The sequence below is a fragment of the Herpailurus yagouaroundi genome, unplaced genomic scaffold (genome assembly GCF_014898765.1).
Source record: "Herpailurus yagouaroundi ecotype Mexico unplaced genomic scaffold, PumYag 77, whole genome shotgun sequence".
Classification (NCBI taxonomy): Eukaryota; Metazoa; Chordata; class Mammalia; order Carnivora; family Felidae; genus Herpailurus; species Herpailurus yagouaroundi.
The window spans coordinates 58,145,757-58,171,251 of record NW_024412388.1 but is presented as its reverse complement, the minus strand read 5'-3'; the positions used below and the strand labels follow the sequence as shown (position 1 = coordinate 58,171,251).

At 36.1% G+C, this 25,495-nt stretch overlaps 1 protein-coding gene across 11 annotated transcripts in view; it reads right to left on the bottom strand.

Moving 5' to 3' along the window:
- The window catches only part of LRRC7 (leucine rich repeat containing 7), a 567,116-nt gene that overhangs the window by 353,494 nt on the left and 188,127 nt on the right, over positions 1-25,495 (bottom strand). For all 11 annotated transcript variants that reach the window (XR_005788652.1, XR_005788653.1, XM_040470602.1 and 8 more), the window contains exon 3: positions 18,267-18,469. Coding sequence is in view for 9 of the 11 variants with exons in the window: in XM_040470602.1 (XP_040326536.1) it covers positions 18,267-18,469 (203 nt within the window). In the remaining 2 variants the exon portion in view is untranslated. The remainder of the gene's footprint in view (positions 1-18,266; positions 18,470-25,495) is intronic.

Below are 25,495 nucleotides of genomic sequence, written 5' to 3'. Positions count from 1 at the left end.
GTCTGAACCAGAATTTAGAATCGTGGTAATAAGAATACAAATTGGGGTTGAAAATAGATTAGAATCCTTTTCTGTGGAGATACAAGAAGTAAAAGCTAGTCAGGATGAAATAAAAAATGCTACAACTGAGCTGCATTCTCGAATAGCAGCCACAGCAACAAGAATGGATGAGGCAGAGCAGCAAATTAGTGATATAGAGGACAACTTGTGGAGAATAATGAAGCAGAAAAAAGAGGGGACTAAATCAAAAGAGCACAATTTAAGAATTAGAGAAATCAATGACTCATTAAAAAGGCACATCAGAATCATAGGGGTGCCAAAAGATGAAGAGAGAAAAATTGATAGAAGGGTTATGTGAGCAAATCATAGCAGGAAACTTTCCTAACCTGGGGAAAGACACAGACATCAAAATCCAGGAAGCAAAGAACACTCCCATTAGATTCAACAAGAAAACGGCCATCAACAAGGCATATCATAGACAACTTCACAAAATACTCAGGCAAGGAAAGAATCATGAAAGTAGCAAGGGAAAAAAAAGTCCTTAACCTACAAGGGAAGACAGATCAGGTTTGCAGCAGACCAATCCACAGAACCTTGGCAGGCCACAAAGGAGTGGCAGGATATATTCAATGTGCTGAATAAGAAAAATATGCAGCCAAGAATTCTTTATCCAGCAAGGCTGGCATTCAAAATAGAAGGAGAGATAAAAAGTTTCCCAGACAAACAAAAATTAAAGGAGTTATAACTATTAAACCAGCCCTGAAAGAGATTTTAAAGGAGACTCTCTGAGAGGAGAAAAGGTGGAAAAAAAAAAAAAAAAAGAAAAGAAGACCAAAAGCAAGACTAGAAAGGACCAGAGAACACCACCAGAAACACCAACTCTATGGGCAACATCATGCCAATAAATTCATATCTTACAGTACTCACTCTAAACGTCAATGGACTAAATGCTCCAATCAAAAGACATAGGGTAACAGAATAGATAAGATAATAAGATCCATTTATATGATGTTTAAAACAAACCCACCGGAGACCTAAAGACACCTTCAGATTGAAAGTATGGGAATGGAGAACCATCTATCATGTTAATGGTCAACAAAAGAAAGCCGGAGTGGTCATACTTACTTCATACAATCTAGACTTTAAAATAAAGACTGTAACAAGAGATGAAGAAGGGCATTATAGCATAATAAAGGGGTCTATCTACCAAGAAGATGTAACAATTGTAAACATTTATGCTTGAAATGTGGAACATCCAAATATATAAATCAATGAATCATAAACATAAAGAAACTCATTGGTAATAATACCATAATACTAAGGGACTTTAACACCCCACTTACAACAATGGACAGATCATCTAAACAGAAAATCAACAAGGAAACAAGAGCTTTGAATGACACACTGGACCTGATGGACTTAACAGATATATGCAGAACATTTCATCCTAAAGCAGTGGAATATACATTCTTTTCCAGTGCACATGGAATGTTCTCCAGAATAGATCACATACTGAGACACAAATCAGCCCTCAATAAGTACAAAAAGATCGAGATCATACCATGCATATTTTCAGACCACAATACTTTGTAACTCAAAATCAACCACAAGAAAAAACGTGGAAAGATAACAAATACTTGGAGACTAAAGACCATCCTACTAAAGAATGAATGGGCTACAGGGCATCTGGGTGGCTCAGTCGGTTGAGCGTCCGACTTCGGCTCAGGTCATGATCTCACAGTTTATGGGTTCAAGCCCTGTGTCAGGCTCTGTGCTGACTGCTTGCTCAGAGCCTGGAGCCTGCTTCAGATTCTGTGTCTCCTTCTCTCTCTGCCCCTCCCCCACTCACGCTTTGTCTCACTCTGTTTCTCAAAAATAAATAAATATTAAAAATTAAAAAAAAAAGAATGAATGGGCTAACCAAGAGTTAAAGAGGAAATTAAAAAATACATGGAAGCCCATGAAAATAACACTACAGCCCAAAACCTCTGGGATGCAGCTAAGGAGGACATAAGAGGGAAGTATATAGCAATCCAGGCCTTCCTAAAGAAGGAAGAAAGGTCACAGATATACAAACTAACTTTACACCTTAAAGAGCTGGATAAAGAACAGCAAATAAAACCAAAAAACAGCAGAATAAAGGATAATAAAGATTAGAGCAGAAATCAATGCTATCAAAACCAAAAAAAAAAAAAAAACCCAATAGAACAGATCAATGAAACCAGAATCTTGTTCCTTGAAAGAATCAACAAAATTGATAAACACTTCTCCTTCGATCAAATAGAAAATGGAAAGGATCCAAAAAAATAAAATCAAGAATGAAAGAGGAGAGCTCACAACCAAAACAGCAGAAATAAAAACAATTATAAGGGAATATTATCAACAATTATACACCAATAAAACGGGCAATCTGGAAAAAATGGACAAATTCCTAGAAACAGAAGAAATAGAAAATTTGAGCAGACCCATAACCAGTAAAGAGATAGAATTAGTAATCAAAAATCCCCCAAAAAACAAGAGTCTAGGACCAGATGGCCTTCCAGGGGAATTCTACCCAACATAAGGAAGAGTTAACACCTATTCTCTTAAAGGTGTTCCAAAAAATAGAAATGGAGGGAAAACTTCCAAACTCTTTCTATGAATCCAGCATTACCTTGATTCCAAAACCAGACAAAGACCCCACTAAAAAGAACTATAGAGCAGTTTCCCTGATGAACATGGATGCAAAAATCTTCCACGAGATACTAGTCAACTGGATCCAACAATACATTAAAAAAATTATTCATCACAACCAAGTGCGATTTATACCTGGGATGCAGGGCTGGTTCAATATCTGCAAAACAACCAATGTGATTCATCACATCAATGAAAGAAAGGACAAGAACCACATGAACTTCTCAATAGATGCAGAGAAAGCATTTGACAAAATACAGCATCCTTTCTGCTAAAAACCCTCAAGAAAGTAGAGATAGGAGAATCATACCTCGAGATCATAAAAGTCATATATGAAAGACCCACTGTTAATATCATCCTCAATGGGGAAAAACAGAGCTTCCCCCCTATGGTCAGGAACAAGACAGTTCACTCTGGCCACTGTTATTCAACACAGTATTGGAAGTCTTAGCCTCAGCAATCAACAACACAAAGAAATAAAAGGCATCCAAACTGGCCAGGAGGAGGTCAAACTTCCTCTCTTCACAGATGACATGATACTCTATCATGGAAAACCCAAAAGATTCCACAAAAGAAAACTGCTAGAACTGATCCAAGAATTCAGCAAAGTTGCAGGATATAAAATCAATGCACAGAAGTCAGTTGCATTCCTACACCAATAATGAAGCAACAGAAAGAGAAATCAAGGAGTTGATCCCATTTACAATTGCACCAAAAACCATTAAATACCTAGGAATAAGTCTAACCAAAGACATGAAAAATCTATACACTGAAAACTATAGAAATCTTACGAAGGAAATTGAAGAAGATACAAAAAAAATGGAAAAATATTCCATGCTCTTGGATAGGAAGAGCAAATATCATTAAAATGTCAATACTACCCAAAGCAATCTACATAATCAATGCAATACCTCTCAAGATACCACCAGTATTCTTAAAAGAGTAAGAAAAGAACAATCCTAAAATTTGTATGGAACCACAAAAGACCATAAATAGCCAAAGCAATCTTGAAAAATAAAATCAAAGGAGGAGGCATCACAATCCCAGACTTCAAGCTGTATTACCAAGCTATAATTCTCAAGACAGTATGGTACTGGCACAAGAACAGACACTCAGATCAATGGAACAGAATAGAGCTCCCAGAAATGTACCCAGAAACGTATGGCCAACTAATTTTTGACAAAGCAGGAAAGAATATCCAATGGAATAAAAACAATCTCTTCAGCAAGTGGTGCTGGGAAAACTGGACAGCGACATGCAGAAAAATGAACCTGGACCACTTTCTTACACCATACACAAAGATAAACTCAAAATGGATGAAAGACCTAAACGTAGGACAGGAAGCCATCAAAATCCTCAAGGGGAAAGCAGGCAAAAACCTCTTTGACCTCGGCCTCAGCAGCTTCTTACTCAACACTTTTCCGGAGGCAAGGGAAACAAAAGCAAAAATGAATTACTGGGACCTCATCAAAATTAAAAAGCTTCTGCACAGAGAAGGAAACAATCAACAAAACTAAAAGGCAACCAACAGAATGGGAGAAGATATCTGCAAATGACATATCAGATAAAGGGTCAGTATCCAAAACCTATAGAGAACTTATCAAAACTCAACACTCAAAAACAAATAATCCAGTGAAGAAATAGGCAAAAGGCATGAATAAACACTTCTCCAAAGAAGACATCCAGATGGCCAACCGACACATAAAAACATGCTCAACATCACTCATCAGCCAGGAAATACAAATCAAAACCACATTGAGATAACACCTCACACCTGTCAGAATGGCTAACATTAGCAACTCAGACAACAACAGATTTTGGCGAGGATGTGGAGAAAGAGGATCTCTTTTGCACTGCTGGTGGGAATGCAAATTGGTGCAGCCACTTTGGAACACAGTATGGAGGTTCCTCAAAAAATTAAAAATAGAACCGCCCTATGACCCAGCAATTGCACTACTAGGTATTTATCCAAGGGATTCAGGTGTGCTGTTTCAAAGGGGCACAGGCACCCCAATGTTTAGAGCAGCACTATCGACAATAGACAAAGTATGGAAAGAGCCCAAAAGTCCGTCAATGGATAAGTGGATAAAGAAGGTGTGGTATATGTATACAATGGTGTATTACTCGGCAATCAAAAGGAATGAAATCTTGCCACTTGCAACTACATGGATAGAACTAGAGAGTATTATGCTAAGCAAAATTAGTCAGAGAAAGACAAATATCATATGACTTCACTCATATGAGGACTTTAAGAGATGAACATAAGGGAAGGGAAGCAAAAATAATATAAAAACAGGGAGGGGGATGAAACAGAAGAGACTCATAAATATGGAGAACAAACAGAGGGTTACTGGAGAGGGTGTGGGAGGGGGGATGGGCTAATTGGGTAAGGGGCATTAAAAAATCTACTCCTGAAATCATTGTTGCACTATATGCTAACTTTCTTGTATGTAAATAAAAAAATTAATTAAATAAAATATCATTTTCAATGGGGGTGGGGGGGTGGGGAAAGAGCCCAGTAATACTCAATACTCAATTCTACCTATTTTTTACCAGTTAGGAATATGGACTCCACCAGATCTACCCTTTTTGTTGTTGTTGTTAAAGATAAGCCAGCAATGTGGACTTTTCAGTAAAATCTGATGTTTTATAATTTGAGCACTAACTCATTAAAAACAAAAGAAAACAAAACAAAAGCATAGACAGGCCTAACAAAACATGGCTTCCTGTTTCAGTCCTGTGGGTGAAGAATAGATATGTATTGCTAGTATTGATCTGATGAGGCCGTTTCTGATCTATCACGATCTTCTAGTATCTTTTTGAGAATTTTTGCTAATATCAAATATTATACATCTAAAACACAATTTGTCATGTTTTTCTACATAATATCCTCTTCCAATATATTTTTCAATAGTGTTATTTCCCAGTTCTCTAGGATGAAAATCTTATCATCTTTAATCCCTCCTTGTTCATCCCTGAGTCTACTAAATGCCAAACTCTTAAAGGTCTTCCCTTGGATTAGCAAAGTGAAAAGAACATGAGATTTGGAGTGCTATAGGCCAATTCATTATTTCAAATTCTTCAATCCATTTTGCTTCAGTGCTTTTACATTTAAAATGAAGAAAACAAACTTATCTGTTAGGGTTGCTCTGAAGACAAAAGAGCTATTGCATGTGAAGTACCTAGTACACAGTAGGTGCTCAATAAATACCCATTGCACTTCCTGACTTCTCTTTACTTGCCCTGTCACCTGTTTTTTTTTTATTCTTTTCTGATTCCACAGCTAACACACTGGTCCAGGCACGTAAGCTAATGTAATTTTAACTTGCCTCTTGCATGTGTTTCTTGGCTACCGACCATGTCAAGAAAGAAACATTACATAATATAGCTACTTTATACAGTTAAGGTTCTCAATTTTCTTTGTAAATTATAATCCTCTGTAATCCTAAACTTCATGCACCCATGTTTTCACCCTGTCAGCTCACATAAAGATTGACACTTCGTATCCTTTCAGTTCAGTGGCTCCAGCATTTCTTTAACACGTGGAGACCCTTACCATTTGAACCAAATGTCAATATCCATCATGTCCCTCAAGTCATACAAACCATCATCATCTGTACCCATATTTTCTTTTTTCTCTCTTATTAAAATGGAGGAAGCATGTCTGTTTCTCTCAAAGGTAACACCTTCATGCATTCTGTGAATTCTCTGTCCTTTTACTTTCAAGACTTGGAATTATTTTCTTCTAATTTCTTCTCATTAGTGTACAAATGTGCTCTAATGTCACTGATCTTAAAACAAACAAAATACTTATCCTGACCTCAAACTTCTCTCTAGTTTGTCTCATTTCTCAGACTTTCTTCACAGTATAACCTTTTAAGAAAGATGTGTATCTCCATTTTCTTTTCAATGTACTTCACTGGGTTTCCATGCTACTCCTCGTATCAGGGTCACTAATTACTTCCACATTAGCAAATACAATGGTCCCTCCTCTGTCATTTTAGTCAATCTCTTGGTTTGCCACTCCCTCTTCTTAGATCACTTTCTGTTCTTTTCTAGCTTTTAAGACAATACCTGATTTCCTCCTCCTATACCCACAGCAGTCCTTTCTCTCCTTGTTCTCTTTCTAAATCTTTCAGCAGGTCCTTATCTCTTATCTCTCAAATCCACACCCTTAGCAAATCCTATTAACTTTACCTACAAAACTTAGTTTGAAATGTTTCTCTTTTTCTTCACTTCTATCAAATTAGTTGAAGCTACTAACTTCTCACCTGAATAACTACCATAGCCTCTAATCTCCTCACCTTCACTCTCCACTAGTCACAATGTATTCCCACACTTCAGCCAGAGTGGTATTTTTTAAAATATACATTATTTCACATCACCTGTTTTCCTTAAAATCCATCAGTTGCCCCTCATCTCACTTAAAATATAAAATCTGAAGTTCTTCCCTGGCTTACTTGACCTTGCATTATTTAGCCTCACTAAGTACCTACCTCTCCTCCTACATCTTGTACCCCTCTTCCCCTTACTCAATACACCTCCACCTTCTTTCTGTTCATTGAACATGCTACATTCATTCTTGCCTTAGAGTATTCCTTCTGCCTGGAATGCTCTTGTCATAACTGCATAGTTGACTCTTCTTTGTCACCCAAAACACAACATAATTCCTCTGCTTTATTTCCATCATGGCACTCACTGTTACCTAACATTTTCTTTTAAAAATCACTTGCATTCTCTTTTTGCAGCAATGTAGATTTTGTGAAAATCAGAACTTGTAGGTCTTGCTCAATAATGTATCTCTGGTACCTAGTGTATATACATAATTGGTACTCAAGATATGTTTGCTGGATGAATTAACAAATCAGTCAATGAATATATTTTGCCTAAAATGTGTTTTTTATACCATTTCCAAAAATATTGGCAGTAAAAGTCAGCAAATGGGTTGCTTAATCAGATTTCAACAAGATTTGATATTGGGTAAAGGTAAGAAATAAATGATAGGATAAGTAAGACTTCAGTTGGAAGATTGTGAAACAGTTCAAAAAATGACTGGGCTACTATGGATGCCCTAGTTTCTCACTGATACATAAATAAGAGAAATTGATACTATAAACATTCAAACAGCAAAATATTTTAAACAAAAATAGAAAGCAGAGTATAACAATGATCTAAAATCTTCCACATATAAACTATGCTTTTCACAAATTTTTTCTTCATCTCACTGTCCCTTGAGCCCCTACAGAATCCATTTACATCTTTATTTACTGAAAAAAAAAGGTATACATTTGAATGCCAAAATAATTGTAATAAACTAATATATTTGGAGAAAGATGCTTCAGGCAAGAGATTAAACAAAGTCAAATTTTGATTACGTATGCATCACTCATGTGAAAGTGTCATTCTGGAGGTGGTTTTATATATTCAGATAAATTCCATACCTCTGGCACTGGAGGAGGGAGTGATGCACCATGAATATCTTTGAGGGAGTGATAGAATTAAAAAGGTCTTTCCTCCCCCCTTTTATTTAAACCCAGGATCTTAGAAGAACCCTCCATAGATATATGTGAGGCTATTTATTCATGTAAAATGCCAAGGTTATGGATAATTCTTTGTGTCTGAAAGATAAATACTTAAGGAATTATTTGTTAACGTGCAGTTCAAAAACTGAGGCAATTTTATTAAACAAGTGGTAGTTTTCATGTTCGCCATTTGTAAATTTAGGCCATGTTTAATCTAGGGCAAGGCTTTTCATATTTCTCAATCATGACAATTGTTTAATCAGCAACTATAGTCATACAAGTAGTGCCTTCCATTTTGAAAGATTCCTTGGAGTAGAAGAAAAAAGGATCAATTATCATCCAAGTTTTGATAAACTAAAGTTAGAATCATGAACTAGCATTTTGAAATTTGTATGCCCTAAAATATTTCTTCTGTGGCTCCTTTGATCTCATTAGATTTCTCACAACATAAGCAAGTGCCCTTGATTTCAAAGGCCTCAGGAAAACATGCCCTCAGACTGCTGAATCCTGGTTAGCAAATATCAGTGAATAAAAAGAAAAAAAGAATCAATTAAATTGAAGATATATGATACGTAAAACATTGGAGGACACTGTTTTTTTGCTTGTCCAGCATCCACTCTCCTCTTTTTCCATTAGAACCTTGACCTTCCTTTCAAGGGCATCTCTCTTTGTATATTACTTGGGGAGGAATGTGGAATTAGTATCTTGGACAAGCATCATGATACACGGGGGTGTTTGGAGGTTGGGTTCCTCACAAAAGCAGCAGTGCGTGACCCATGCTGCTACCGTGCTGCGGATTCTGTGCAGCAATCCAGAGCTCTCTTGGTTCTTATCCTTTTCCCAGGTAAAGTTCTCCAGGCTCCTATTAAGTTAGTGAGCCCCTGATATATTTCCAATAAATGTTCATCTTTACCTAAACTGGACAGTTGGTTTTGTGGCCTATAATTCAAAAAACAAAAACAAAAACAAAAAAAAAAATGAGACAACTATAAATCCATATTCAAAGAAAATCCCCGTCATTTGTTTACCAAAAATTTTTTGTGTGTGATTGTGCCACTGGATTTGTCTAAATTTCTATTAATGAAAAAATCAACTTTATCAAATATGTGCCCTTTCTTACCACATTAAGTCATTTCTGTTTACTCAAGAGTGATTTTTCATTTTACTGTTCTCATAGAGCTTTCAGATACTTTATGTTATTGGATCCTCACCACACTCCTCAGAAATGAACAAGAACAAATTTGTTTGTACCTACTGGGAATGAAGAAGCTATGGTTCAAAGGGGTTAAATAATATGTCTGAAGGTACATAGCTAACTAGTATTAGAACTTGTGTTTAAACCTAGGCCCGCTTTCTCTAGACTTCTTTACATTGTTCCATTATTATGTGATAATAACCGGTGATTACAGTCACTATTCTGTTTGTCAGAACACTTTCTTCTATTGCTTATCATTGTTATCTATTTAAAAGGAATTTCAACTGAGTGAATCACAAAACATTAAGTTTGAAAGAAATTAAGTTTAGAGGATTTATTCCTCCTCCATCCCCATATATGTGAAAGTGCACGCCATGACATCCCTCTGTGGACTGTTTTAGAGTCAGAGAACACATTCCTTAATCTTCCTTAATTTGAGAAAATATTGTGACAGATTTACTTTATATGGTTAAAGTACATAATGGGAAACATTATGCTCAGTGAAAAAAAAAGCCAGTCACCAAAGGCCCTATGTTGTATGATTACACTTAGATGAGATGTCCGAAATAGGCACAACCCTAGAGTTGTGAGAGTAAAACAAAAAATGGAGACTGCAGGGTATTAGGTCGTGAATTATGGAGAAGCCACAAAAATTACCGTACCTCATTTCAACTCCCAGAATCAGCATCAAAAATTAAACAAACCACCATTAAATGAGTTTTATTTTCTGTGTCCTAGGTTGATATGCTCTAATTTTTCCTGTCCTTCCTCACCTCTGGCCACCATCAAAGGTCATACTCTTTGATAAAATAACTAACAACTAGTAGTTGTAGCAATAACTATTTTATGTCTAAACTAACAGACATATCAGAGGAAGCTATCTATGCTGATGTTTTATTACGATGATTAAGTATTTAGGCAGTATCTTAATACTGGTTAACACAACTGAAATGTACAAAAACTCGAGAGATGTAACTAAGTCTTAAATTTTGTTGGAAGGATCAAGTGGTGGTGGTAGTGGTGGCAGGTGTTGTTATTTCATAGAAGGTCAAAACTTCTTTGGTAAGGTGATGTCTGAACACAGACCTGAAGGAAATGAAGGCACAGGCCATGTGGAATGCTGGCAAAGGGAGGAGCAGGGGCCATGTCTCTAAGCAGAGGGCTCCTTGGCTTTAACGTGCAGGCTCAGGACAAACAGCTCCAACACAGTTGTCACAGCTCATTTGCCGGTCATTAACTTTGAGCTCTATTTTACCTGCTGGCTGCTGGCACAATTCAGGAGCATTTTTGTTGCTTGTTTACTTTCTGTAGAGTCAGTGAGGATTTTTGCTATTCATGGCCCAGTGACTGGAGCCACGCCATGACAAAATTTCCATCCATCTAAAATATCCCTCTTTGGTAAATTACTGACTGCTTCAGGTTGTAGGATCAATGTTTCAGCTGCACAGCCCTGCGTGAGTGACCAACGTGGAGCAGTGGGCACCAAGCAATGGTTTTTTGTAATTATAATTTTTTTTATTATTAAGAAACATTTTTTAATGTTTCTTTATTTTTGAGAAAGAGAGAGAAAGAGAGAGAGAGACAGAGAGAGAGAGAGCGAGCTGGGGAGAGGCAGAGAGAGGGAGACAGAGGATCCAAAGTAGGCTCTGCTCTGTCAACACTCAGCCCATGTGGGGCTCCAACTCTCCTACTGTGAGATCATGACCTGAGCCGAAGTCAGAGGTTCAACTGACTGAGTCGCCCAGGCACCCCCACCAAACAATGTTTTTTAATGTAGCCCTTGCCTGGTCCCTGGCTCCCAAGCATCTGTCTGTTTCCCTGGAGAAGCAACTGATAGATATGTGGGCATTTTTTTCTAGGATCTGTCAGCTTACTGACAATACTGTATATTAGATGTATATTGTTAAGAGCTTACTTTCATTTTTATTATATACCTTTGGGAACTTGAATTTAAGCAACTGCTTCATTGAAAACAAAATACTGAGGTAGTTGGATACTGGAGCTCAACTTCATGTATACTATGGATTATAAAGCTCAAAACTGATGTATTTGTATTGGGAAAATAATTACACACTTAGATTACAGAAAAATAACACTTTTAGCAATTTGCCTGGATTTCACAAAGTGTCATATCTTATTTTTAAAAGTGGTATGTGGTATATCCATGCAAAGGGATACTATTTGGCAATAAAAAGGGATGAAGTACTGGTACATGCTACAAGGTCAATGAAATTAGAAAACATGCTCAGCGAAAAAAGCCAGTCACAAAAGGCCCTATGTTGTGTGATTACACTTAGATGAGATGTCCAAGATAGGCACAAGCATAAAGAAATTTCCAGGGACTAGGGGAAGCAAAGAATGAGGAGTGACTGCTAAAAGGTAGGGTGCGTTTTGAGGGTATGATTAATATTTTCTAGGATTAGACAGTGGTGATGGTATTAGAATTCTGCGAATATAATAAAAGCACTAAATTGTATATTTTGGGAGGGCGAATTTGATAGGTATGTAAATTATATCTCAATAAAACTGCTTTTTTTTAAGAGTGTAGGTTTACTGCCTACCTTTTCTTGTGAAAGAATGCCATTTATTCTGTGTTTATGAATGTTTTCCACTTTGGCTGTGAAAGCATTCTTTTACAGTAAAATAATAAAAGTCTTGTATGAGACTTTAAAATGTTTATTTAGCAAGAAAGAGAATGTCAGTTGCCATGCTTTGCTGGATTTTGAAATCCAGAAGTGAGGAATCAACTGATGTGGGTCAGGCTGGGGAAACAGGCCGCATGGAGACATTGTCAATATGCCTCCAGATAATCAGCAAGGTTTAAGAATGTAAAGTTTAATATTCAAATGAATATTTGTTTCTTTGGTCTTCTTGCTAATTATTTTATAATAGTTGTATCATTAAATGTTGTATGATGATAACTGTTTTCTGACCTTCTGAATGTTTTATGGTATTTTGATAGAAAGCTAGAACCTATCCTTTCTCGTATTTAAATCTCATATTTTCTAAGTAAAATGCTCATGACCTTCAATTTCAAATGTCTTGGAAGACTGGAAATTTCCAGGATTAGCTTTGATAGTACTACACAATTAGGGCTATCCTTATCTTCTATTCATTATGAGCCAATAGTTTTTTGTAAGCTATAGAAACCTAGATCAAGATTAATTCAGATGTCATATTCCTCTTACCCATGGAGGTTTTTATTTTTTTTTAATTTTTATTTATTGATTTTTTTTACCTACATGAGCATAATAAAATTTCCTTATTTTATCCTTGTACATACAGTTGCCATGACTACTGGGGGGAAAACAAGGTTAAGTTCTAGGCAAGTCCTCTGGTAGTTTTGTACTATCATTTTGTTTTTAAAATTTTAATTATTTGTTTCTCAGCAATCAGGGACATGATCTTGTCTTCTGGTTCTAATTCTCAACTCTAGGTAGATGACTCTTAAATCCATCTCCAACTCTGACCTCTCTCCTGAGTTCTTTCACATTTTGTTTATTCCTCTGTGGAATATTTCCACACGGACAGATATCTTTTTAATTGATGTATCAATGTCTAAAGCCAAGCTAATAGCTAGAATGTGTCCAGAATATTGCAACCAAGATGGTGAAGCATTTAGAAAGCATGTCTTTGAAAAATGTCAAAGAAATTTGGAAACTTGCCTTGGAAAAATAGAACTCTAAGGCAAAGCATATGAATGCCTTTCAAATATTTGAAGGCTCAAGCATAGTTCCTTTTCCAGAGAAGGCATGCCTTAATAATCTTTGTATCACACCAAGTACCTCACCCAGTTTTAGATGGATGAATATGGGTAAACATCATTAACATATTGTTGAACATTCTAATAACCAGAACTTTCTAATAATACACTAATTTGCTTCTTAATTTAATGATTTCTTTCACTAATAGAAATGTTCATGAAGAGGTTGGATGAGTGTTGCAAGAGCAACAAAAAGTTAACATTTCTGCACTGGGTGGAAAGTTAGACTAGTTGACTGTGGCTACCTAAAGGGCAGTGCTTCCTTCCAACACTCACTGGACACCAAGAAAAACTTTTGTTCATTTGTGCACTGAACTTTTGACTTGTTGTTACTGCAGCATAACCTATTCTACCCTAATGAATACACAGTATTTGGTAATAGTTTTTGACAGGAATCTAACATCCTATGTGGGCTAAGAGAAGTTAATTAACTTTCCTGGCCTGGATTTGCTTATTAGTAATAATTGAGGGCTAAATAAAATAATCTCCAAGGTTGCTCCTACTTAAAAATAATACAACATTGTGATTCTGTGAATCAAAGAAATTTTCTGGGAAAACAGTGATGCTATCACAAACCTGCTGGTGCTGCTGGTAGAGTCAAAAACCTATCGCCCATTGTAGTCCTGGAATTGTTTTCCTAGAAGCTGTCTTCGGAACTTTCAGGCAGAGATAAAGTCATGCCACAACAGTTTTTGTTAGAGAGCCAATGCCCAGAACTACCTTGAGATGTTACAAAATCTTACTTTTCTTTTACTCAGGGTAATTAACATGGGAATTTTCCTTCATCTGTGAGCGGAGAATAATGAATACCGATTATTGAATATTTTTCTATTCAAGGTGTTCCACATACATTATCTCACCAATACTCATCTATTTATCTACCTGTTATCTGTCATCTATCTCACTACTAGTAACCTCTATTATTTTCCCAGTTTTGCTAAAGATGAAACTGAGACTCCCAGAAAATAAAATATCTTCTCAACCAAAAAGCAGTGCTACGATCTAATCCCAGGTTTGTCTGGGTCCAAAGGTCAGGTTCTTAACCTGTAAAATATTTCAAGAGTAGGTTGTAAGTTTTAATATGAAGAAAATTTTGTAGGTAGGGTGCTTCAGATTTAGTTCCATCCTCTTTTATATATGGTTAAATTGACCTCACCTACCAAAATCACTCTCTATATCTTTCAATTTTGGTCACATAATAACTTTTCCAAAATTATTTCTTTTCTCTTTTTTAGAGTTCTCCTTCAGTTTCAAGAAGTTTCTCAGAGTTTTTCTCCTTATTGTTTTTTTTTTTTTTTTTTTTTTTTTACTTTTGCCTTCCCATACTACTTTGTATATAATATACACCTGTTATGGTCTATCACTCTGTCTATAATTTTAAGTTCCTGGTTCAAAATAGAAAGCAAAACAGTACTAAATTATAAGCTGTGTGGGTTTTCTATCACTGTGTGAAAGACATGTCATTTTGTATTTTTACCTTTTACTACAGAAAATTAAGTAACACAGATTGAACTATTCTTAATCAAAAAACTTCCTGTTCTTTCACTTCTATTTTTGCATCTTTTCTGACAGTTTTGACATACCTTTTTCTAATGTCATTAACATTGACACTGTTCTATACCTGTTGTGTAACATCTTACAATAGAAATTCTTGGCCAGCTAGAAAATTCTCAGTATAGAATATCAGAAAGAAAAAAAAAATTAAAACATTTGCAAAAGGTAATTCTTACCATAATGTAAAATCAAAAATACAAATAGCTATCTCATTTACTCAACAAATTTGAAGTCGCCATGGTAACAATGCCAAGGAAACACAAAGAAAACAATAGAATAAGATGGCAGACAAATAGGGTTTCATTTCATTTAACTTTGAAGATTAAACTCCCTAGGGACTCAATACTTTGTTTACAAATCCTTAAAAACTTTGTAAATTGTCTGATTAACAGCAACTTTTCCTCACGAAGCAACGACTGCATAACATTTTGTTTGAAGTGTGCATTGTGGTAATCTCCCTAGAGTCCTTGCATCCCTTCCCTTTTTGCTTTGTGTTTCAGCCGGCAATCACAAATCCACAGAGGTTGCTCATCATTGTTTAACTCAATCAAAGTAATCTCATTTTTCTTGCCATAGTGGATTTCACAGCAAAGGGATTGGATCAGCAATGAACATGTAACACAGTTAAGGCCAATGAGACCTAAGAACAAATAAGGACTTTCTTGCTCTTCTCAGAAAGAGAGAGTTTTTATTTCTTAACTTCTTATTTTTCTAATATGCACAAATATATCCATGTACTATTATGATCATATCTCAATGTCAGATAATTTAGAACATATCTCAATATCAAACACATTAGAAGAAAGTAACACAGGACTGTTTTAGCAACAACTTTGAATTTGGAAACTCAAAGAAACCTTGAGAGATTATGTGAAAAATATTTGAAATATATAAAGCATACCAACAATTTTTCCTCAATTCAATACACTGGGAAATTACATTGAGTCTTTGGTTCACTTGTATTATTATTTTTTGTTTATTTATTTATCTTGAGAGAGAAAGAGCACAAGAGGGTAAGTGGCAGAGACAGAGGGAAAGAGAGAGAGAATCCCAAGCAGGCTCTGCACCATTGGCTGCAGAGCCCAATGTGGGGCTCGAACTCATGAACTGTAAGATCATGACCTGAGCCAAAATCAAAAGCCAGACACTTAATCAATTTAGCCACCTAATTTATATGTATTGTTAATCCAAGCTCACTTAGGCTCCTAGTTACTTACTTGATATGTAAGCTCTCTAATAACATTATCTGCTTAATGCATCAAGTCAAACAATGCTGTGCAACTCTCAACACCTTTCCTAATCTGGGTCTTCCCTGCTCTCTCTCTTCTACCTACATATTGTTGACACTCCCTCACATGTAACTGCAGCTCTAGACTCATCACAGTTCTGCTGTTACTCTCGTCTCCCTCTCCATATATACCATCTCAATTTTTGCATCTATACCTTTTGGTCAAGCCCTCTCACTCCACCTGCAAGGATGAAACTCCTCTACCACGGTATTTGGCTCCTTGGCTCTGATTACACGCGCTCATGCTTTTGCTTCTAATGCTTCAGTTTTCTCTGTAATTAGGTTGTTAGATCCTTAAGAGTAAGGATTGAGATTTATGTCTCTTGTATCCCCCTATAGCCTCAAACACTGTGTAAGAAGAATAGACACTAAATAAAAACTTGCTTGATTAATAAACCATGTTTTGGGGCACCTGGGTGGCTCAGTAGGAGAAACATCTGACTTCAGCTCAGGTCATGATCTCACGGTTTGTGAGTTCAAGCCCTGGAGCCTGCTTGGGATTCTCTCTCTCCCTCTTTATCTCTGCCTCTCCCCCCCCCCCCCCAACCAACCCCTTCTCAAAATAAATAAATAAACTTTAAAAAAAGTAAACCATGCTTTTACTATTTGTCTTATGGAAACTGTTGCATGGATCTAGAAAATGATTTTAAATAACTAGTTGGCTTAGGGGTGTCAAGATTTAACAAACAAAAATACAGGATGCCAAGATAAATAACCCCTTTTTTTAGTATATCAAATGCAATATTTAGAGCATAATTATACCACAAATTTTCTGATTTTTAGTTAAAAATTCAAATTTCATGGGATGTCCTTTGCTTAATCTGGCAATCTTATATTAGCCCACTCTAAAAAAACACTTGTACTTGTTTTTCTAAATTCAAGCTAAATGTCACATTTATGAATCATTTAAACCTTACACAGTTTTGCTAATCAAGTTCTGTAATACACGAAGTTCTCTGCATTGTTTTACCTAGCGGCAACAACAAAGAGATTGAATATCCATTATGTGAAAGTCACCATGCATGTTCCTGTACAGGGAGGCAAAGATGAATAAGGTGCCATCTCTGTTCTCAAGAAGTTCATATTCTTTGGGAGAAAAAGCTCAGCTCATGCCAGTCTCTATTCGATGTTCATGTACATGCTAATCTATAATCTACTTCCTTTAGGACTGACCCACACCTCCTGACCAAAGATCCAAGACGACACTATATACTTTGATTGTCAAAAATGAAGTATTTTGGTTTTGAAGTACACATTAAATAGTTCCTGTCTCTGAAGTATTATATAAACACCATAATTCATAATCCTAAGTGGAAACAACTAATCATAATTTGTTTTGATCAGCATATCATTCTCAGAATTTGATAATGAAGCTAGCTTTTATTATGGAAGGTTCTTTTTCTGGTTTCTAGGTATTTAATATGCATTTTTTAAGCATAAGCAATGGAAATGTATTGCAAGACATTTTTTTGTTTCCCTTTGAGCCATGGTGTAAATCCTTCACAGATAAATGCCATACCAACTACTTAATATGAGTCACTTATTTAGATGATCATTAATATACAATGATTTAGATTTTGAAACTCTCTGCTGTGTGGTTTTGGTCTGCGTTAGCTACTCTATTATCATCCAATCTTTTCTGTGGTAGAGAACAAGGACATTTTCTTTGCATAGCATAATGTCATAATGGCAATGTATATGTATGTGTGTGTGCACAAAGTTTGATATTAGTTAAAATTTTTAGCTACACTGTGCTTATACTTGTATGTCATATAAATCCAGTAATGTCTATAATAATCAAAGATTCAAAATTCCGGAAACAACAGCATGGTTTTCATAATAGTAGTGTGTGTGTGTGCGCGTGCGTGTGTGTGTGTAAAAGTATTTCCTAGACTTAGAACATACAATTCAAAGTTTTAAAACAATGTTACCTTAATATACAACATATAAATTATAGTTCTAGAATGGAGTGTCATGTTTTTCCTTTCTTTTCCAAACCTAACTATTGATCTCAGTGCACCAATATTGATCTAAATGCCTAATTCATAAAATGATGATTTCCGTGGAGTTCAATTGGTTATAAGCATATCATGTGAAATGACAAATGGAGTGGTATTAAAAGGTAAAAAGAATATTGGGGAAAGTTATATCAGTTTGAACAATTTGTCAATTTTCCAGATAGAAGGCTATAGCTAACATCATTAGTAAAGTCTTTGAAATTATGAAATACTCATTTACAGTATATATACTTTAGGTTTTGTCAAAAATTACCTTAGGTAGTTCTTCAATTTGATTGGCATCTAGATAAAGCTCCTCTAATGTCCGCTCAAAGTTAAAGACCTCCTTTGGCACCTGCTGAAGGCTGCAGTGGGAGTAGTCTAAAACCGAGATGATTTCTTCTTCACCTCGGAAACATCGGCACGGCACCAGTCGGCCGATGATTTTCCGTTTGGTGGTCATCTCCAGGCACTGCACTAGAGAAAAAGAGAAAAACAATCTGCTTAGTTGTCTACCTTTGAAGGGAATTCCTGTAATATTTAAAGCCTTAGAAATTTACTTTTAGTATAAATTTCATAATTATGTGATGCTTTAAAATTTATATAGAAAGTGCGCATTATATTATTAACACTTGAACAGCCCTGTATGGTATGCAAGCTATAGGTTTTATTCCCATTTAATGACAAAGAGATGGAATTCACAGAAGTTAAGAGATTTCCCAACATCACGCAGCTTTGGAATGGCAGAATCTAGTCAGAACACAATCCTGACTCTGTACAATGCAATCACCATACTTACATTCTCATTTGACACACGAATCAGTATTTTTTAATTTTACGCATATTACACTACAGAACACAAACATCTGTAATTTGTTGAAAAAAACTATATTTTTTCCATTTCCACCAAAATATTCAAGTTTCATTCCTAAGGTTTATGATAACCTCTTTTTTACCCACAAATTCATTCCATTAGTGAACATACATTTATTAAATAACCACTATGTTCCAGGCATGATGTAGTTAGTGGGATAGAGTGATAAATTGAACAAAGTCCCTGTTTTCATGAAGCTTCTATTGTACTGGAACTACAGATTAGACTTAGATTGGTTATTTGCTTCAGAATGAGAACCTAGCTTTATGAATCCTATGATTTCACTGGGAGAAAACAGGTTACAATCATGGCAGGAATACCTGTAACATCTTTGTCTAGATTAAACTGGCCAAATGCCATAAAATCTTGCACAGGCCTGTGCCATTTATAACATGCCATTATAACACTTTATCAAATTTATTAACTTTCATGTCATTCTTCTAGAATGTAAGTCTCTTGAGAGTAGAACAGTGTTTTGTTTTGTATTTGTCTTGATGCTTGACATATGGTAGATTAATTTATTCCATAATAAATGTAGAATAAACAAATGAATTCATGAATGAATAAATGAATATATTTAGGACCCCCCTCCCTCCTGCCCAACCACCATCAGCTGTGGATAATTTGCTTGAAGCACTTCTCATTCTGACTAAAAGGTCACTATCTCTGTGAATGTCTCTCCAGGAAGAATGATTACAGTCTTCCTCTGAATTCTCAGAGCACTGATCATATTTCTTCCCAATTACATGTTCTATTTCCCCACTAGGTGAGTTCTCTGAGGAGAAGTTCTTGTCTTACTCATCTTTGAATTCACGGACACAGTACAGTTTGCCAGCTGCAGAGTAATACTAAATGAACATTAACTTGAAACATGCAAATTTTGGTTCATTTATTTGACTTACCAGCATAAGTTTATTGCTAGAAAGTAGTGATAGTTTATAAAAACAATAGAGAATTTTGCTTTTTTTAAATTTAAGTTTATTTATTTATTTTGAGAGACAGAGAGAGAGGCAGAGAGAGAGAGGGAGAGAGAGAATCCCAAGCAGGCTCTGCCCTGTGGGCACAGAGTCCAATGTGGGGCTCAAACTCACGAACTGTGAGATCATGACCTGAGCTGAAGTTGGACACTTAGCCAACAGTCACCCAGGTGCCCCAGAATTTTGCTTTTTAAATTGCTCAGGTTAAATCCTATTTGGAGGAAAATGAGTAGAAAATGTTTAGGAGATGTTGGACTTTCAGCCCAAGTTTTAACTTATGAAATTAATAAAATGAAATTTAGGGGACAGGTTTATGAGTTAGAATTTACAAATGGTTATCTGCCTTTGGTATTGTGTAGAAGGCCAACTACAAACATTAAAAAAAATGACCTTTCTTTTTTTTTTTCCAATATATGAAATTTATTGTCAAATTGGTTTCCAGACAACACCCAGTGCTCATCCCAAAAGGTGCCCTCCTCACTACCCATCACCCACCCTCCCCTCCCTCCCACCCCCCATCAACCCTTAGTTTGTTCTCAGTTCTCAACAGTCTCTTATACTTTGGCTCTCTCCCACTCTAACCTGTTTTTTTTTCCTTCCCCTCCCCCATGGGTTTCTGTTAAGTTTCTCAGGATCCACATAAGAGTGAAAACATATGGTATCTGTCTTTCTCTGTATGGCTTATTTCACTTAGCATAACACTCTCCAGTTCCATCCACGTTGCTACAAAGGGCCATATTTCATTCTTTCTCATTGCCATGTAGTACTCCATTGTGTATATAAATCACAATTTCTTTATCCATTCATCAGTTGATGGACATTTAGGCTCTTTCCATAATTTGGCTATTGTTGAGAGTGCTGCTATAAACATTGGGGTACAAGTGCCCCTATGCATCAGTACTCCTGTATCCCTTGGGTCAATTCCTAGCAGTGCTACTGCTGGGTCATAGGGTAGGTCTATTTTTAATTTTTTGAGGAACCTCCACACTGTTTTCCAGAGTGGCTGCACCAATTTGCATTCCCACCAACAGTGCAAGAGGGTTCCCGTTTCTCCACATCCTCTCCAGCATCTATAGTCCCCTGATTTGTTCATTTTGGCCACTCTGACTGGCATGAGGTGATATCTGAGTGTGGTTTTGATTTGTATTTCCCTGATGAGGAGCGACGTTGAGCATCTTTTCATGTGCCTGTTGGCCATCTGGATGTCTTCTTTAGAGAAGTGTCTATTCATGCTTTCTGTCCATTTCTTCACTGGGTTATTTGTTTTTCGGGTGTGGAGTTTGGTTATCTTTATAGATTTTGGATACTAGTCCTTTGTCTGATATGTCATTTGCAAATATCTTTTCCCATTCCGTTGGTTGCCTTTTAGTAAAAAATGACCTTTCTTCTTCATTACTTTCTATCTCTTGAACTCCTACATTTTACATTTCTAGGAACCTGAATCAGAAAGTTTTGTAACTGTTATTTTACTTGACACTTGAAATCCCTGATTGTCAGTTGGTGCCTTCCATGTCTCTACCTGGGCTTTAGCACATATTAGGCAGCCAGTAAATGCATCTAGTAAATATCTGACACATATTAGGCACCTAGTAAATGTTTGTTGAAGTTATTACAGTTATAAAGGTAAGTGATGATGGCTTAGACTATGAGAATGAAAGCAAGGATAGAGAGAAGTGACGGATTAGGAAGACATTTTGGAAACAGAATCCAATGTGTTGGTGATACATTAAATGAGAGATGGAAGGGGAGACTGTGGAGGGAGGGATGGAGAGGTCTTGAAAGATTCCCAGATTTTTAATTTGAGTCACTAGTACTCACACCAACCACCCAGCTGTACTGTCATAGAGCTAACTCAAGGTATATACATGCCCTTGTCTGCCTCTCTGACCCACAGATGAATGTGGAATCAATTGTCCCTGCCTGTGTTGTCCAGTGACTTGCACTCACCCTATTGTGTTGAACCATGTGACTATGTCTTGATACTTGTCTGCTGTTGCCACTGCAAATGTTTTATTATAAACCAAGAGGAAAAAGAATATTCAGGCCTGCACCTAAACCATTTGGTCAGAGGATCCACTGTCCACCAAGACTTTAGGAACTCAGTTCACTAAGACTTCTTTCCCTTTCACTTCCCCAAAATGGAGTCTCTGTTGGTCATCCTCTGTATCCCTTCTCTCATCCCCACAGTGTACCAAAGTTTTCCCCTGGCCCAATTTCTCTCTTCTCTATTCCCTGTGCACATGGAGAATGTGCCTTATATCATGATCAAAAACTTCATTGAGCCTTGTCCTCTTCACTGAATGCTCTCTCAGTCTCAACTAAAACTTGGTTCACTTGAAGCCTTTAAAAGTAGAGCATGCTGACATTCTCATGCCTTAAATACTTCAGGGCTGGAAAGTGGAATTGCTTTCCCCCTTGCTCTCTAAAAATGATTACTTTTCTCACATCCTATAAAACCCCTGTTCCTTTGGTAGTCTTATCACCTAGCAGTAACATCCTTCCTCTGTTCCTCATGCCATTCATTTACCATCTCTTGAACACTCGTCTTCACCCTTTGATGACTTTGGTATCTCATTACCTGGAATATTTCTTAATCATAACTGCTTCCATTCCTGATTTATACTCCCTATATCTAATAACTTTCAATTTTTTAGCTTTTCTTCATTCTAAATTTCTAAATAACTTGATTATAGTTTTCCTCCTTTATTTTTCAATACTGTTTTTTTTTTTTTAATGTTTACTTATTTTGAGAGAGAGTGAGAGAGTGAGAGAGCCTGAGCAGTGACTAGGGGAAGGGCAGAGAGAGAATCCAAGCAGACTCCATGCTCTCAGTGCTGAGCCTGATGTGGGGCTCAATCCCACAAACCATGAGATCATGACCTGAGCTGAAATCAAGAGCCAGACGCTTAACTGACTGAGCCACTCAGCCACCCCTTGCAGGTTTCAAACATGTAATGTGCTGGTTTAACTTTCTTCTAATAAATTCCAACACACTTTTATTCTAACCAAGCAAAAATACAGAAATTTTGTTTCAAATCAATAGGATTTATTTTATTATGACTATACACTATTGTAATTCAATCACATTTCAATTTTTTTTAATTTCCTTATTTTTTCCTTTGCTTGATTTTTCTGTGTACCTTTTATTAATTCGATTTTCTGACTATCTCCACTTAGTATAGTCAAATAAGTGTAATCTGTCATTTTTTCCTCTGAAATAATCCTCTTGTTTATTTTTATGTTTGTTTGTATTTTCTTGTTCCTATCTTGAATGTCTGTTTTCTTCTAGATCTGATATATATATTTTCCTGAAATGTCTCTTCACTATCATTCTATGAATTTTCCATTTCTTTCTCATGTTATGTCTTCTATTTTCTGAATCCTGTGTCTTTTTTTCTTTCTGGATTTATTGGAATATAACTGCCAAAGTAGAACATAACGGCTAGTAACTTCCTGAGAAAGGATCTCAGGTAGATACATTTTTGAGAGCTTTGCATGTCTGAAAATGGTTTAACTTCACCAAAAACAATTGAAAGTTTGACAGGATATATATTTACAGGTCAGAAGTAATTTTGCTTCATAAATTTGAAGACGTCTTTTTTATTTTACAGCTTTTAAAGTTGTTGCCCCAAAATCCAGTTCCATTACTATTCAAAATCCTGTTTTATACCCACCTTTCTCTTCCATGAGAACATTTTAGGATTTTTATCTTATCCTTAGTGTTTTGAAATTTCATGATAATGTGCTTTGATGTGTTTTTTAATCCACTGTACTGGGTACTTGACAGACCCTTTCACTTTGGAAGCACTTATCTTTTAATTCTGTTAAATTTTCTATTATTATTTGTTAATTTTATCATCTTCTTTGTTTTTATTTTCTCTTTTTCTTCAATCTTGATCAGCTGGATGTAAGACCTATCTCCTAGATTTATCCTGTAATTCAATTATTTATTTTTTCTTTTGTAATTTCTTTGTCTTTGTCTTATTATTCTATTTTCTGAGAGATTTTTCTGAACTTTATCTTCTAAATGATCTTTTATCTGATGGCATAGTTTTACTGTCAAAAGTTATTTGTTGCTTCCTGAATGCTATTTTTACATAGTATCCTGTTTGTATTTCAGGGTGCAATATTGTTTTCATTTCTTTCAGAAGATATTAACTATAGACTTTTTGTCTTTGTCCCCTGCTTCTTATGTTATTTCTGAGTTCTATTTTTCTGTTTGTTTCTTTTGATCTTTGTCTTTTGTAATAGGGGTTTTCTATAAATATCTGGTGATTCGTGACTGTCCTTTAGTATCGAAGAGTGAAGCTCTAAGAAGTTAATTGGAAGTTTGGTATGCAGGATAGGTTTCACTGCAGGATGATCTGGCAGTAAGCCAAAGAATATTCTGGTCTTCTGTCTGGGACATAGTGATGTAGCTTTAAATAGAGAGTAGTTCAGTCAATTTTCCTATTTTCAGTACTAAGTATCTTCAGTTCCTTGCCTGGTATTTGCTATCTCCCAGACTCTAAGGAGGTCTATGCAGTAAATCAGTTTTCATATCCCTTTGTGGGTACTTTATATTGTAGCTAACAGTGTATTTTGTATGTAGATGATATTAACTACATCTTCTTTCACTTTTATCTCAAAATTTGTTGAAATTTATTCCTGATACCTTCTCTTCTATTTTCTCTGCCCTTGTGAGTATATGTATTTTACATTTTCTTTTAGTTTAATGGAATAATTTGGGTTGTAAGACTAGATAAATAAGGATGGTGAGGGATTAACTTCCATGTTTAAAATAAAGTTTTATTTTAATCCTTGTCATACTTTTTTTTCTTTTTTATCTAACCTATTAGGAGCACTGGGCAGGGAACTGCATCCTTCTTTTGAGAATGCTCTCTTCCTTTGGCTCTCCTGACATCATTCTCTTCTGACATTTATCCTTCCACTTCGGTTCTTCCGTTTAAGTCTTTTGAGAAGGTGCCATCCTCTCTAACAAACCCTGAGATTTATAATATTAGATATGCCCCCATGTCCTCAGGCTTGGTACCCTTCTAACTGTAAAGAGAGTTCTCCCTTTACAATCTCATTCATCTTTCTCAACTCTGACCTCATTTAACTTTGACAATAGGTGGCTATGAAATTTCTTTTTATATCTACTCAGACTTATTTCCCTCATCATTTCCACTTTTTATTTTAGGGGCATCTCAAACATAACATGTTCAAAATTGACATGATGCTCTTGAAAGGTATAGAGCCCATCATCACAGTCAAGAGCTTGGACGCTGGAGCCAAAACTCCCTGGCTGTGTGACGAGGCACATTATTTTATCCCTATGTTTAGTCCCTCATCAAATAACAGAGTGCATACAAAGCACTTAGAATTGTTTCTTCAGATTTTAAGCATTCACTAAGTGCTAGCAATTACTGTTCTGCCTAAATCTCTTCCCCCTCCCGTGTTCTCCGTCTCTGTGAGCAGCAATACGATTCACCCAGTGTTGCAAGATAGAAACCTTGGCATTGTTCTTGACTCCTCCAGTACCTACACTCTACATCAAACAATCACCAAGTAGTAATGATTAAATAGCCTACATATTTCTTCAATGAAGCCTATTTTTCTTCACTTCTGGTGCCCAGCAACCTAGCTCAGACTATTATCTCTTACATGTAT